Here is a 16184-nt window from a genome sequence, read left to right on the forward strand (position 1 = left end):
TTACATTAAAGTTGCGAAAACTCCATTTCAGCTGAGGTCTGTTTCGACTTGGACAAGCGCCATTTTGACTAAAGTTCCACGTTACTCGTCGGCTCAGATGCTCCCGTCGACTCCCAACACCCTCTCACGTCGCCTCCTGCTGGCCACCATGACGCTCTTCAAATGCCGGACCTGCCGTTTCAGCGTGTTCCCGTGGCTCTCGCTCCCTCTTTCTCCTGTCCATTGTCAGCACACGTCTTTGTTGGGCTGCTACTCCCCTCAAAACCCTTCAGGTGGTCTCTGAACTTTCACTTTTTTCAAAACGTCTGCAACAGAACTGAATTGTTTTGTGGCATCAATGGACTGGCCTCATTATTTTTTCCAGAAAAACGTTGGATTACCAGCATTTTGGCTACAAAATAATAATAAACTGAGATCCAATGAAGTTTAGCGTGTCATTTTCACGTTCATACAAGACTTTGCGCCTTCATTGAAAGCCCCCTAAACACAGGCTCATGTGATGAATAGAATCAAAACCTTTTCCACTTCATGGGCTGATGCTTGAAAAAACGTCGCCCACTTCACTTGTAAATCGCCATGTTTGGGTTGAAGACAACGGCGTCGACTGTCCAGAAGGGATTCATAAGATGACTGGACCAAACCTACCCTCAGGACTTGTGATGGGCTTTAAAAGTGACATGAAGATGAGACTCATCCACGCTACACCAGGAGGGGTCTCAAAGGTGCAATGTACTGATATCAGTGAGAAGTCGTCCACATTTTCCTCACTCCAAATAAACACTTGGTTCTCATTGGGGCATTGTTTTGTAACCTGCCTGTTGGTCTTGAACCTTGAAGGTCATGAAGAACTTCTGCAGCGTTGTTGAGATCCACAGCTTTGTGTCTGTCATTCATGGAGTAGCTTTTCCAGATCAGTGCGGGTCACCTTTGTCTGTCCAGTCCACTCGTGAGAACTACCGTAATTTCCGGATTATAAGCCGCTCATTTTTCTCACGGCCTGAACCCAGTGGCTTATACAACGATGTGGCTAATATATGGGTTTTTACAGGCTAAAGAGCCTCGTGCTGCCAAAATGTTGAGCCTTCTCACATCAAACCAATGAAATCACAGGTGTTTTGTTGACCGTAAGATGCCTGCTTGTCCTCAGCACCGCCAACAGAGCCTATCTCCTGCAGGAGCAGAGACGAGAAGCAGCAGCTGAGAACGACTGTGGTGTCGGAACACCGGACAACAGTGTATTTTGAGCGCTTTAATGTCAATAGAAGATGTGAGGAGTTGATGATTCAAGTTCAGAACATTGCCCGCTTGGTTTCATGAGTCAGTCTCCATGCTGGAGCCCATTTTCCAAACTAGTTCAGAAGTGATCCTCATGCATTTTTAAGCACCACTGACCTTTCTACGGTGCAGACACCACCACTGCACCTGCGGCTTATAGACCACTGTGGTTATGGATGAACTATTTTCCTTCCTCAATTTAGTGTGTGTGGCTAATATTCCAGTGCACTCTATAGTCTAGAAATTACGGTGCTTTCTGAGGAGTCTTCATGCAGTGGTAGTTTGAAAGCCAGGAACCCTGCTTATATGTGGGGGGATTATTGAGGGTAGCAGCTGGATGGTCGCACACTGAGACGATGTAAAGACAGTTGGGTGGAACAGCAGGTTGGGAACAGGTGCTACATCCAGGTCAACAAGTTCAAGTCACCCAGCCTGAAGGAGAAATGAGACGTCAGAGTGGCGTGATGGCCATCAGACAGTTGATCTGAGCAGACTCGAACCTGTGGCCATGAGGTTTTGATGTATTAATGGCAGTCATTTAAAGTAGCACGGGATTTTTTAATCCCTAGGAGGAGGCGATGGCCTGAGCCTGGCTTTGTTGCGAGGGTATTCCTCACAGTTGCTATCCCCCAGAAGAGCTGGGAAGGTGAGCTGAATAGTTTGAATAGTGCAGCCTGAGAATATAGAGGGGGAAGACCACGGATGGATGGTGGGCAGAGCCTTCTCTGGAGCGCACCCATTGTCTCAATAATGAGGGTCTTGTCACAGCGATAGAGAGCAGGAGCCAGAATAAATCCCAGCGTACGTGAGCTGGTGCCGCAGCACGGGTGGGCAGGCGTTGGAGGGAGGCATGGAGGGGAGAGGTGGAGTGATGCGGGATGGCGAGATGGTTCCAGTTGGAGCCTGGCAGTTAGTAAGTAAATGGAGGTTGGAAGCAAAAGCAGCGTCTGTGAGGCTTCATGATCAAGTTGGATGGAAGGAATTTGAAATGTGCGACAAAGTCACGTCACAAAGATAGAACCTGATAAAAGGAGGAGTATATTTTTGTATCTAATGTCGCTAATAAAAGTAAAGTCACAGTCATTTAATCTCTCCATGACAACTGCAAAGTTGCTCAAGGATTTTATTTTTCAATATTTTCAGCAATGACGCATATTTCTTCAGGTCATTTCATCCTTGATTCTTGTCGTTGACGTAATTCTCAGCATCACGCAAACATGGCTGACGTACTGGAGAGTGACCCAGTGACTCCCTCTGTGCACTTCCGACCTGGACTACGACTCCTGATAGTGCTGAAGTCCAGACTGAGCCAAGACTGTGTGGAGAGTAGAGCAAACAGAGACTAAGGGTGAAGTCCATTTCCCCTCTTAATCCTTGAGCTTAACCCTCAACCTTGGCCCTCAAAACCAAGTGATCAGGGCAATGTGTGATTTAGTAATGGGATACTCCTTATAAAGGCTGATATGCCCTCTGTCTGTGGGGGGCAGCATTGTGCAAATGTCAGTCTTTCACTGACAAAATATCATAAAATGAAGGTAAATATCATGCAACAATGCAGTAAATAGTCCATAAAATGTGCTAAGAAACTAAGTACATTTATATATCCATGAACAAAGAGAATAGTTCCTGTACAATTGCAGCTGACTTTCTTCACTGGTTTGGAGGATTTTTTTATGGGCTGAAAACATGCAGAGCTTCTGTGTAATTGGATATTCCTCAAACCCAAAGTCGGAACCTCAGTCTCAAATGTGAGGAAGGTTCTTTCCTCTCCTCAACTTAACATCCTGAGCAGCAGTCCAAGATTGAGTGTTAAGGAAGGAACTGAAATTCACCCGAAGACCAATGAAGAGGTCGAGACCAAAACTGAGACCAAACTGAATCCAGAACACAGAAGCAGCAGTCACATAGACACCAGCAGGTACAGTGGTACCTGGGTTCTCGACCACAATCCGCTCCAGACGGCTGATCGAGAAGCGATTTGTTTGAAATCTGAATTGATTTTTCCCATTACAATGAATGGAAAAAGAAATAATGCGCTCCAAGCCTTAAAATAGTCTTCTGTAGGAGTGAATGTAGAGTGTCTGCTGCAGGTGGCTGTTCCTCTCTGTGTGTGGCCGCTGCATGTGGGAGGGGTTGCCGAGTGAGTGACGTCTCTCCAGAAGGGAAGAGGTGCCCGGTGCGTGTCCAGCTCTGAATGTGCGCTTCTGTGCAGTTTGGCTGTGACAAAGTCATAAACCAAGTCACGCTCTGTCCCAGACTCGCCTCATCCCTGTCCCAGCTCCAGCCCACAACAGGACATCAAACCCTGGAGTGAGCGCTCCAGCACCTCCCCTGTGACACTCTACCACGGTCCAGTGTGGAGACAGGAAAGGTTTTACCCGTCAATATGAAGAAAAAACAGTTGATATACACAGCGTTATACACAATAACAAAGCGCGTCGTGGGTCAGCTGGTCGGTCCGTGCACGTTTTTCCAGCTTTTTTCAGGGATGTTCGAGTACTGGATTTCGATCGAAATCCGAAGCAAAAAAATCTAGAAATTTTTGTTTGAACTCCGATTTGTTCGAACTCTGGGACGTTTGAAAACCGAGGTTCCACTGTATTTCTTACTGCAAAAAAGTGGGGATTTTTATCAAATAAATCAGCACTACACTTATGAGCACTACACTTCTTCATCTTGGGAAAGAGCCACAATCCATGCGAAAAGTTTGCTATTTACAACATAATCAATGTCCCCTTTGTCCCTTTCTTGTTGTACAAACCAGGACAAAGTTTCACTAATGACATCAATGTGATTTTTGCTGCCTATTTCGTGGCTCATATTGATGTTCAAAACACTAGCCTTCATCTGTGGGCGCAGCTTGTTCAGTTTCGGGGGTGAGCAGCTGCCTCTTTGTGTTCACTATTTCACTGGTGGTCACAGTTTAAGAGACGTTACTACATATCCTCCGGTCAAGTTCCGTCCGTTACACTGCGCTGGTTCATACCATCCCGGGTGCCAGCTCTGTCCCGAGACACGCCGATGCCCAGTGTGTGAGTGTGTGTCTGCATCCGAACATGTGTGTAATGGAGGCCCATTTAAGCATCGGGCTCAAGGCCTTCCACTTTCAATTGGCAATTAACAAGGGCCCGTTTAATTGTAGTGCTTTAGGAGGGCACACAATTAAGCTCAACCAGGCTAAACACACACACACACACACACACACACACACACACACACACACACTCTCTCTCTCTCTCTCTTTTAATGAGCTGCATTATTAACTCCCCTTTCTTCCCATCTCTCAATTGCACTTGCTCTCTGGCTCCTTCTCCACCTCCCATTAAAGCACTTTGCTTGTGAATGTTTGTCACTGTTTTCCCAAACAAAGCAGGCGCAGCCATTTGGGGGCGAGATCCTGCTCCCTCAGATCTGTAGGCCCAACTAAGGCTTGTTCTTCTGTTCCCAGGTTCCTTTAAAGGGATGTGCAAGCAGATCGATCACTTCCCAGAAGACGCCGACTACGAGGCTGACGCTTCAGAGTACTTCTTACGTGAGTCCTGCTTTCTATCCCTGAGGATTTAAGCAGTCCAAATGTTCATGCTGGAGAACTGGGAAGGGAAATGGATTCAGGGGAAAAAGCTGCAAGAGAAGACACGACGGACTCTCTGGAAAGGAAGGCTGTTCCGTATACTGCACCCTGCCATGCTGCAATTTAAAGACATTTACAAGAAAATAATCTATAAGATATAAATAATAATATAAATAAGAATAAATAAATAAATAAAAAACATACATTACAGACTAACATTTTTAAAAAATAGAAAAAAAAAGATTGAATTAATAAGATAAATATAGGAAAATATGAAATATTTTGTAGTAAAATATTAAAATACTGAAAGGGTTAAAAAAGAAAAAGATTGAAATAATAAGATAAATATATGAAATTGAAATTGAAAATATGAAATGATGTTTGCATTGTCTGACAAACGTATCGCTTCAAAGCCACACATTTTATTGCTGTTAAGTAGTTTAATGTCAAATTATGAATGAAATAAAATAAGAAGAAAATCCACTAACAGAATGAATGCCAATATGTGAAATCTAGGTATTTATTTTTCAGATACATTTTGTAAACAAAGGTAGATTCACCCAAATAAACATGATCAGTGATCAAATTCTCTTTTGAAAACCATAGTTTATGTAGTTAAGCGTCTTTTGAAGGAGGAATATAACTGAAGAAAACCCTCTCAGCTGGAGGGAAGGATGTAGACTTTAGAATCAGGGGAAGCTTGAGCGGTGGAAGTGATGGAGATCAGTCCAGCAGCGTCTCACTCAGCCAAGTTGCTCGACTTCAGACTGAGGCCATAATGAACTGGAGGAAAGTGGCGAAATGGCCACGAAGCCATCAGCCAAATGTTTATTGGAGAAATAGATCAGCGATTTAAGATGCTGGTGTGATGACAGAAAAGTTTTATATTCTCCATAAATGTACGTCCAGGACCATGTTCCACTGTCGTGAAGCCGCGTCACATGGGCTTTGTTGTGCCGCTGTGTCCCGTCGAGCAACTGGTCTGGATTTGGTGGCAGGAGAAGCGAGACGAGAGGGTGAGCAGGTTAAGGACGAGGAGTCAGCTACCAGCGCCATGTTGTCGCTCTCCCAGCGCTTAACCAATTAGGACACTTTTTTTCTATAAATACTCCGCTATGTGGGTCACACATCTCCCTCTTCTTCTGTCTTCCGTGTATCCCTTACCTCCTCCCTGCTGCTTCTCCATCCATATGGTTGTCCACCTACACTGAGGCCTCCACGCCTGTCTGACAGCTGCTCGAGTCGAGCGAGGGACCAAAACAGAGGGGGAAGACAAGTTGAGATTGGTTTACTGATGCTTGATTTACCAAGCTTAACTGAGATTTCAAACAGTATACGGATTGGTGGTAGATGAGTGACCCTTGAAAGTGTGTTTAACAGCTTCAGCACCACCAGATAAAAGTTGTTATTTTGTTGCAGGGAGAAACAGGACTTACAGGCATGTAAGTCACTTGGTATATACGGCATCTTGTTGCTCTCCCTCTAAATGACAGTTCCATACAAGTCACCGTGATTGAAGCGGATGGCCGTGACATGTCCTTTCACCTGTCGCCAACCTCTGTTTTCATTCTACGTGACATACTGTGCCAGGGAATGCAGCAGAAGGCGGAGCATGTGCTTCAGCTGGACCCTAAACGCCTCAATGTGCAACGTGAAAAGTGGACTGTGGTGTCAATAATGGACGCACACGTGAAGAAAGTCGCTATTTGACACCTTGGGTCTCATGTGTTGCATGACCCAGACTCTGAAAGACCTAAGTATCTGCAACTGACATATCTTCTTGTTAATACTGAAGGGGCTACGTGGTTAGCTTGAGCTTTGTCATATATGTCCTTGTATCAACCACAGTTCCACAGAAGTCGCCGGTAGATTTTGCAGTCTCATTCACTGCCCTTCATGCAGCTGTACTCTCATACAAACATAGCAGAGTCCTTAAACTTGAATGCTCTGTTAGTTTGGAGAAAATCTCGCTCGGGCAAAGCCTCACCCACGAGGCGGAATAGAGTTGAAGCAAGACGAAGAGGGCTGTTTCACATAACCAGTGTTGCTTTTAGTATCATCGTGTCGTCCACTGCTGCTCTCACGCCGACATAGTTTTCATAACTAGACATTGACTTACATCCCGGAGACAGTTGTTGTTCAGCCTTGATGGAGGGCCCGTCGGTCCCCGGAGAATCATCAACAACACAAGACCTGTGGACTGACTTTACACTCACTCGAAAACAGAATGACCTACATTTGGAAGCGTCTTGAGAGGGATTTATGCTTTGACGCCTGAATGAAGTGGATCTTCGTAACATGCATCAGCGCTCACAATGGTGAGGCTGCGCGGAAATTTGCCTTCATTGGGAACATACTGTTTACCCAAAAGTACGCCAATGGTCAGCAGTGCTGCCGCTCAGAGAGAAGATTCAAGGTTCGAATCCAACGCGTCTCTGGGTGGAGTTTGCATGCGTGGGTTTTCCCCGGGTACTCCGGTTTCCTCCCACAGCCCAAAGACATGCTCACTTAACTGGACGCTCTAAAATTGCCCCGAGGTTTGTGTGTGCGACTGGTTTGTGTGTCCTGTAATGGACTGGCGGACTGTCCAGGGTGTGGTCCTTCTTCTCTGCTGGAATAGGCCCCAACACTCCCCGCTACTCTGAACAGGACTAAGCAGTGGTTAGTACTGTTTAGTCCTGTTATGTGCACCATTTTTGGGGCCCTCTGTGGGTGTATGCCTCCCAGAGAAAAAACTCTATTCCGGGCATTGTGAGCGGCGAGTTTTGTGTTTCCAATGCTTTCCTTATTTCACTGTCAAATGCTGTTTTTAAAAAATCCAATGTGGATTAATCTGGTTTAAAAAAAAAAAATCAAAACATCACCAACATCGCCAGACATTCCACCAATAACAGCACTCTTCCAATGTCACGTTGACCAATCAAATGCAAATTGATAGCAAGATTTTGCCCGAAAACAAATATTGCAAAGCCTCTGTGCCACAAAAGTTCAGTGGATTTACCAGGGAGAAACAGCCTTTAAATGGAACCCAGGTCACCATATGTGGTTAGAGCACTACAAAGGCAACGATGATGGGAAGTGCAGGGCGTCCCTCTGAAAAAACAGGACGTCTAACTTCTGTCTTTTTTTCAGGCTTCCACGAAGCCTAACTTGCAGCAAGTCGAAAAACGTTTTTGGCAAATTTCTCCCTGGCAACCATGAGGAGGGGTTCTTACTCTAATAAAACATCTTTATCGATTGGGATGGAGTAACAAAATCACTAGTACACTGCTGTGTAAATATAAACAGCAGCAGGTTTTTGTAAATCACAATGACGTCATGGTGCTCAGATTAGCCCCGATATTTGAGCGAATCGGCCCAATCCCAGCATGTCTACTATAAACTATATTTGTAAATGTCACATTCAGAAACAGGGGTTAGTATTTTTTCAGCTCTTCCTTGTGGGAACCATAGATATTTTCCTAGTTATTCACACGGTGTTGTCGATCCGTGTTCTGCTGACCAGCTCAGTTTGCATCGCTCCATTTCTGGACTTAATTCGATCGGAGTTTCGAGGTCCCGCAGTACTGCAAATGTGGATTCACCTTGAGTCTTCCTCGGCATGGCGAGGGTCAATCTGAGACGTCCCCGCTGCGCCTACGGAGGAAGTGAATTCAGCGATAATAGACTTATTGCTGAGCACAACAGGTCCGTCACAGAAGGAGTTTTGCAACTGGGATGACAATTTGTGCTGCGTTGTTGTGTTAATAACTGACATCGGTTATGAGTTGAATTTAAATAATGGGCAGTGTGAGGCGCGGCGTTTGATGGAGGCGAAGGCGTGTGAAGTCAGACAACATTTGAGTGCGTATGCATAACAGCCAACATGTGAGCCTGGCGCAGTTTTGTCATGGGATGAGACGTGGCCAACAGCGAGGATCTGGTCTCAACTGGCCTGGACTCGGCAGCACCGTGGGCCATTTACACAGCCTCACACCGTCCAGAGACAGAAGAGAGAGCCGTCACTTTGAAGCCCAGCAGTTTGATTGTAAGAGAATGATCATGAGATCATAGCAGCGAGATGAATCATTCATGTATGACACCAACCTCCACTGTTTAAAGCACAGAAACTTGGCTTGGCTGATCATTCCGTTGTGTTCTCTTTGGTGGATTCATTCACACAGAGACCCTCTGTGGAGATGAGACGACGAGCCTGACTGCTGCTTAGATCCGCTTCAGATAGTGGAGCGCCAAAAACATGCCGCTTTCCTTCTGAAATTGACTGGACTGGACAAGTGTAAACTCCATGAGTCCAAACGTAAGACACAGATGTTCAATGAAATACTTCAATGAAATAAACATGATTCAATAAGAGAATTTCCCAACTTAGGTTTTCATATTCCAACAACAAAAAAATATATATCTATATATAATGAATATAAATTAAATAAAATCTAGACCAACAAGTTAAAGCCTAACCAGAATTGTTTATACTGTATGTATATTTTGGGGAGGAGAATTGAAAATGATTTCATTCTTCACAGACCAGGAGACATCAAAATATTTCATATAATGTGTTTATGTTTATTAATATTTTAATTAATTTACATTTTAGTGTGTTTTTTATTTATTTTTCTGGCATATTGGTTTTGATGTGTTGTGATTTTGGACCTGCGTGAAGTTGCCTCAAAATTGAGTGACACGCCTCAGTCTTACTTCATCTTCAGAATTTGATGTTTTACCGGCAACTTTGCCTCACAGATTTTCTCATGTATCAAAACTTTCAACTAGTGTCTGTCCAACCCTTTCATCCACCTGTGTGCATGTGCGCTGCTCAAAGGCACGCAGACAGGCACCTCAGACTTTCTTTTTCGTTTTTTGGCCAAAATATGTTTATTTTTCTTTTCAAACTACACAAACAAGGGGGAAAAATAATAATAAAACACAACCAAAAATACAATAACAATAAAAAAAATCCATAAACACAAAATATTGAACAGCAACCACATTGCTTCTCGTGCAAACTTCAGACAGTATCTTCAGCAAAAACAATATCTTTTGTTTTTTTGTCTTTAGCAAGTAAGAAAGTGCACCAAGAAACGTCTGATACATGGACAAAAAAAACTTGAAATGAATGAAACTGCATTTAAGTCTGAATCCTTCACATAATATATAAGATGATTCCGAATGTTTTCAACTATATTTTTCCTTCCCTCTCAGTGTATATGTAATTCTTTCTAATGGTGAACAAGAGAGCAACATTTGCATTCACTGGTCTTTGCTCTTTTCACATTTTTTTTACAACCAAAATACCAAGATCGATAAAAGCATGTTCATTCTTATCATGTGTATGCTTTTCTGGGTAAAGTCCTAATATAAAAAAAAAAACTTGGGGTCTAATGAGATTTGTTTTTGTAGAATATTTTCTCGTTGTTTTTCTATTTCCTGCCAATAGGTGTAAATATGTTTACATTCCAATGAAAAAAGAATCCCTTTATTTTCTAAACATTTTGCACAATGATCTGGACCTTAAGGATCCTTAGACCTTTAGGATCGAAACCTAAAACAGCAAAAAATGAATGTAAATTCAGCTGGATTGTTCAGCATCAGTCAGAAGAACTTGCCTCGTCCAGTCCAGCTGAGCGTCATGTTTCATTTGTCTATGTAAAACAGGGAGTGAATCGATCCGGTGACTCATGCCCTGTGATCAGTTTAGAACAACCGGAGACCAGTTGCGGGTGTGGACTGGTCGAGGTAGTTCCATCTTTGGTGCAATTGCCTTTTAAGGTCGACAACCTTTCTCCCTGTCTCACACACGCATGGAGCCGATTCCCTCTGAAGTGGAAGCAGTGTGCAGTCGTGCCGCTGCTGCTAAAATTAGACGGCAGGGTTCTTCTTATGACGTGAATTCTGCGATTGGAGACGCTGGCAGACACGTGAAGTCACCCACCGATGATGTCACTCGCTGGGCTGATGTCACTGCGGCTATTTTGAGCCGCAAAGTTGCGACATGGAGGCATATCACGATTTACATGAGTAATACGCCATGAAAATGACTGGCAGGCAGCACACACACGCTGGTCTTCTGAGCCTCTCGGTGGAGAGCAAACTTGAAGTTTGTAAAATTGGAGGTGGGTTGTCGTGTTTTGAGACAGCAATTCCACTTGTGATCCTTTTCTTACACACACCAAGTAACCCACACGCGCACAGCAGTTTCCCCTGTAGTTGTTTTTCGGTACCACATGTTCTTCGCCGCTGGACTCTCCCACGTGGGTGGGATGTGTGAGTTAAAAGTTGGACTGTGTGTGTAAGTGTTTGTGCGTGTGTGTGTGTGGGAAACACCCCATTTGGAGCCGGAGAGCGAGCGAGTGAGTGGGTGGGAGGCTGATCGATGAGTGTGTTCACTTTGTGCAGCTTGTTGAGCCTCTGCTGTGTGCGTGGGTGTGTGTGTCTGATGCAGTGTAGTTGGTGCGTAAGGTGCGTGTCTGTGGGTGTGTTTACCCGGGGAGCTCCCATGGCGGTGTCCACCTACACCTCTATAATTCAGCCACAATTACAAGGCTCTCCTCCGCCGCACCTAATGAAACCATAAGTCAGTCCGACAAACGCGCACACACACTACTGCAGTAGGACCTCGCGCACGGAGGAGACGTGATGGGAGGGTGGAAGCACACCAGAGAGTTGAGCGTGTTATAGCACATTAATGTCGGGGTTATTATTAGTAAATTGCACGTCTTCCACTTCCGGCGCTTTAGCAAACAGTGCGTCAACAGCATGTACCTGTGTGTCTCAGACGTGCGTCAGACGTGATCCGATACTTCATTGTCACAGCTGGGTTTTAGCAGAACCTCACAGTAAGATGGATGTTCTGTGCAGCTAAAATAGTAATAGCGACAATCCTTTATTTTCTTTATTATGCTCAGAGGAATGAGATATAAAGATGGTTTTTCTTGGCCAAATTTCCGGCCTGAGACTCTCTTGTTTGCTTGGTGCTCAACAAGTCCATTTTTTTTGTTTACCTGTGGAATCGCTTGAGCAATCGTCGTGCTTCCAGATTCCCATCAGGGATAGCTGCCGACTGACCTGGACCCAGCGCAGACAAAAACATCCTGAATCCATCTGAAGTCCAACGTGCTCTTGTTTTTATTTTGGCTCTCCAAAGTGAACGACTGAAGCTCTGTCCCTCATTCTTTCAGCTTTTGTATGTCTCTATGTATATTTCAAATTCATACATTTTACCGTGATCCTCTGATCCTCCAGTGCTGCTGTTTCCCCAAACACATTACAGTGGTACCTGGGTTCTGGACCACAGTCCGTTCCAGACGGCCGTTCAAGAAGCGATTTGTTCGAAATCTGAATGGATTTTTCCCGTTACAATGAATGGAAAAAGAAAGAATGCGTTCCAAGCCTTAAAATAGTCTTTTGTAGGAGTGAATGTAGAGTGTCTGCTGCAGGTGGCTGTTCCTCTATGTGTGTGGCCGCTGCATGTGGGAGGGGTTGCCGAGTGAGTGAGGTCTCTCCAGAAGTGAAGAGGTGCCCGGTGCGTGTCCAGCTCTGAATGTGCGCTTCTGTGCAGTTTGGCTGTGACAAAGTCATAAACCAAGTCACGCTCTGTCCCAGACTCGCCTCATCCCTGTCCCAGCTCCAGCCCACAACAGGACATCAAACCCTGGAGTGAGCGCTCCAGCACCTCCCCTGTGACACTCTACCACGGTCCAGTGCGGAGACAGGAAAGGTTTTACACCTCAATATGAAGAAGAAACAGTCAGTAAATGGAGCTAACGGGACACGTCTGCATACAGAGGCCGCGTTATACACAATAACAAAGCGCGTCACGGGTCAGCTGGTCAGGTTCCTGCTGTTTTTGGGGCCGTTCGAGTTCTGAGTTTTCGTTCGAAATCAGTAGCAAAAAAATCTTGAAATTTTTGTTCAAACTCCGATTTCTTCGAAGTCCGAGACGTTTGAAAACCGAGGTTCCACAGTATATGGAAAAAATATATAGAATTTTTGTTAGTATACAGGGACTGAAAACCCAGTATTTCTGCTTCCCAACAATGTGTTGGTTGAAGTAGGTGCCGGTGACACTTGAAGTGATAGAAGTGACTCAGTCCCTCAAGCTCACCAAGGAGCAGAGAGAAGAACCTCCTGTGGACTGTCCTCCTATGTGACGGCGTTGGAGGGACAGTATGTTTCTGGGTTTGTTGAAGACCATCCAGGAGGCCAGCGGTTACACACTCTTCATTCATTATGAACAAAAGTTAATGACCTCGACTGAAACTCCAGCCTCTTTTGTGTAGCTGTCATCGTCTCCACCGTCCTGCAGGAGAGAGGGTCAGTTATTCACCGCAAGCCAAGAATTTAAGACCACGTTGCTCTCTAATCAAATCAAGTCTGCCTCATTTTGGCCTCCAAATTCAGCCCTTAAACGCTGAGGCAGCTTTTATGTTAATGCACACTTCAGCCAAGGTCACAAAGCTCTGGTCGGCCCGGGCCACATTGGAAAGAGACTTGAAGAGTGGAGACAGAAGGAGCAGCATTTCACATGAAAATGTTGAATGCTGAAATCCGACTATACTATCTTGGATCTTCTCCTAGACCCCAATTGTACTTCAACACTCCCAAGCTTCTGTCTGCTGGATCCGAAGTCTGACTGCCAAAAACAGGAAGAGCAAGAAGGAACAGGTAGATGAAAGTCGAGAGTGAAACTCAGAGTTCAGAGAGGTGTCCTCTGGTTCAGACGCACTGAAAGGAAATCAGCCAGGTGACCAGCGGGTTGGATTCCAGCGGTGGAGGTCTCAGCCTGCCAGAACCCTACATAAAACAGGAAGTGCAAAATAGAAGCCGGCTGGACGTCAACACGACATGGAGAGTGATGTGCTGAGGATCTGGCCCCTAGTACTGGATTTATTTAAAAGAAAATGACATTTCTCCTGCAGTAAGAAATAACTGTGTGTGTCAATGTGACTAAGTAACAGTTTCTGTACTCTGCTTGGTGTTGGTCTCAGGCCCCCAAAGTTTTGGACTTGGTCTTTGGTATGCTCTGGTCTCTGTCTCAGTTTGGTCTCAGGTTAGTTGGTCTCTACGACAACACTAGAGTGAAGACATCCACTGAGAGAAGAGCCACTGTCAGCGTCTCCCTGATATGAAAGTGAGGTCGGGACCCAGTACAGACCCTTGTGGGACCCCACAGTCTTGACACGTGATCTTCTTTATGGGGATGCCCCGGAACTAATCCCTACAGAAGATGGGAGTCTATGACACCACGTGAACAGGCCTCACTAAGAAGCGTGATGTTCTATGTATCTGATGTAAGGAACAGTCAGCGATGGGTTCTGCGGTGAACCGTCTCCACTGCTGCTGGTCGTAGTTGTACCCCATCCAAGTGCGACACCCCAATTTAATCAGTCAAAACGGAGTCAAGCAGTGTTCCGAAATGGAAAAAGGACTCACAGCGGTCAGACCCTGCGGACCACCCAATCAAAACTGGACCCCAGTGCAACCCCCTGCCGCAGTGTTGGATAAGCCCGGGATATAAATGAGGAATCTCCTCCGACTGTGAGTGCTTCTCCAGCGAGTGATAAATCACATGTAGCACAGGTGTGTGTGACAGAAGGCATTTCCGCTTACTCTTGAAAAACTGTGTGTGCGGCATACAGTATGAGACGCTTTCCACCTTGAAGACAATTTGCCCTGACAGCACGTCAATGGAGGAGAGGAGATGGGGTTAAAACAAATAGGATGAAGGAGGATGGGGGGAGGAGAGGGGCTGGATGCTTGGTGCAGTGCCCGCTCTGAGGTGACCTTAATATTTGATCTGTTTAGCAAATGCAACCGACTGTCGGTGGATGAAGAAGATTTCAAACAAAGGAAATTGAAAGACTGATGACCCAAAACATAGGTCATAGTCTGGTCCGCAGTTTCTTGCTTCTCCTTGGACCATGCAAAGCCCAGACCATGGTTCAAGTATCTTGTGGTCTTCTTCATGAGTGAAGGTACGAAGGAGCGTATCTGTGTGGTGTCCGCAGTCTCAGTTCTTTGGCAGAGCTCTTGATGTACTGGTCAGTCAAGGTACTAACTCTTCCATATGGACATGAACATTGGCAGTGACTGACAGAAGAAGGGCACGGATACAAGTAGCAGAACTGAGTTTGCTCTACAGGGCGGCTGGACTCATTGAGGTAAAGATCTCAGTCAGAGTGGAACTCCTGTTCCTCCACATCGAGAGGAAGCCAGTTGAGGTGGCTTGGGCATCTTATAAGGTCCGTCACCAGTCAGTCCCTTCAGGAAATTGTGTGTTGTGATCACAACCATTAATGGAATTTCAACCAATCGGCACGACTTTCCCGCAAATTCCTCCAACCACTTTAGTCTCCTTTAGCCTATCACTCTTCGCGGCATGTGCGGCATCATATTCCCTCCCTCCTTTGCCCACAAATACGGCCACCAAGGGTCACGATTGAGACGTGAAGGATTCTGAATCCATTCATAAATGACCAAATTCCCATGGTTGAAATGTAGACGGAAGTAAAAAGCGGAACTCAGTCGTGCACTAGTGCGCACAATACAGGATGGACGTAAACAAACGTGGAAGACTGCCAGATCCATCTCTCTCCACAATATTTCTGACACTCTCCATCCCGACCATGTGGAACATGAACACCTCCAGTCACACACACAAACATTTCCCATCTTTCCCTTCCCTCCAAATATCCGTCAGTCTCCGCCTTTATGAGGAGCTCTGTAACAAAGCAACAAGCAGTCACTCACGGAACATCATTTCATCCATTTTTTAATGTATTTCTTTCATTGTGTGTTGGCTTGAAATACTCTGTGTGTAGTCTAAAAAGTATCACTAGTTTTTTACAGTTTAATTTGCAAAAGTCCTTGTTTCCCTTCATGTTATTCCAAAACTATAAATGATCGCAACTTTCTTATTTTTGTTTTAAATCTGTAGTAGTGGTGCAGTACTGCAGGAGTGTCGAATGGGAGGCAGGGCTCCCACAGACTGTTACTTTGTTTGAAATGCCCTCGACACCAGCCGTGTCGGAGGGTCCTGGGGAGACCAAGCGACTGGGCCTCTGTGCTCCGGTTGCTGCCCCTGTGACCCAACTTTAGACAAGCAGCAAAAAAGTGGAGGGGTGGGACCTCTTTGAAATGATTCCCCTGTATTTATTTTGTATTTTGTATATTTGGTATTTTGTGTTGAATTAAGTGCAAAGAAAATGGAGTGCTATAGTACCAGGAAAACATGAGTGACAAGAGCAGCAGAGGAGGCAGGTGACAAACTGCTGAGGGTCGGCAATTTGAAGTAAAGGAGGCAACAATGAGAGGTTCAAGAAACTTCTGCCCCTTGTCCTTC

The 16184-nt window shown here is 45.2% G+C and overlaps 1 protein-coding gene across 1 annotated transcript in view; it reads left to right on the forward strand.

Moving 5' to 3' along the window:
- Window positions 1-16184, forward strand: part of LOC128753445 (voltage-dependent calcium channel gamma-2 subunit-like) — a 55810-nt gene that overhangs the window by 32784 nt on the left and 6842 nt on the right. Inside the window, exon 2 of the mRNA XM_053855158.1 lies at window positions 4724-4807. Within this exon, the coding sequence (XP_053711133.1) occupies window positions 4724-4807 (84 nt within the window). The remainder of the gene's footprint in view (window positions 1-4723; window positions 4808-16184) is intronic.

Source organism: Synchiropus splendidus, chromosome 2 (assembly GCF_027744825.2).
Source record: "Synchiropus splendidus isolate RoL2022-P1 chromosome 2, RoL_Sspl_1.0, whole genome shotgun sequence".
NCBI lineage: Eukaryota > Metazoa > Chordata > Actinopteri > Syngnathiformes > Callionymidae > Synchiropus > Synchiropus splendidus.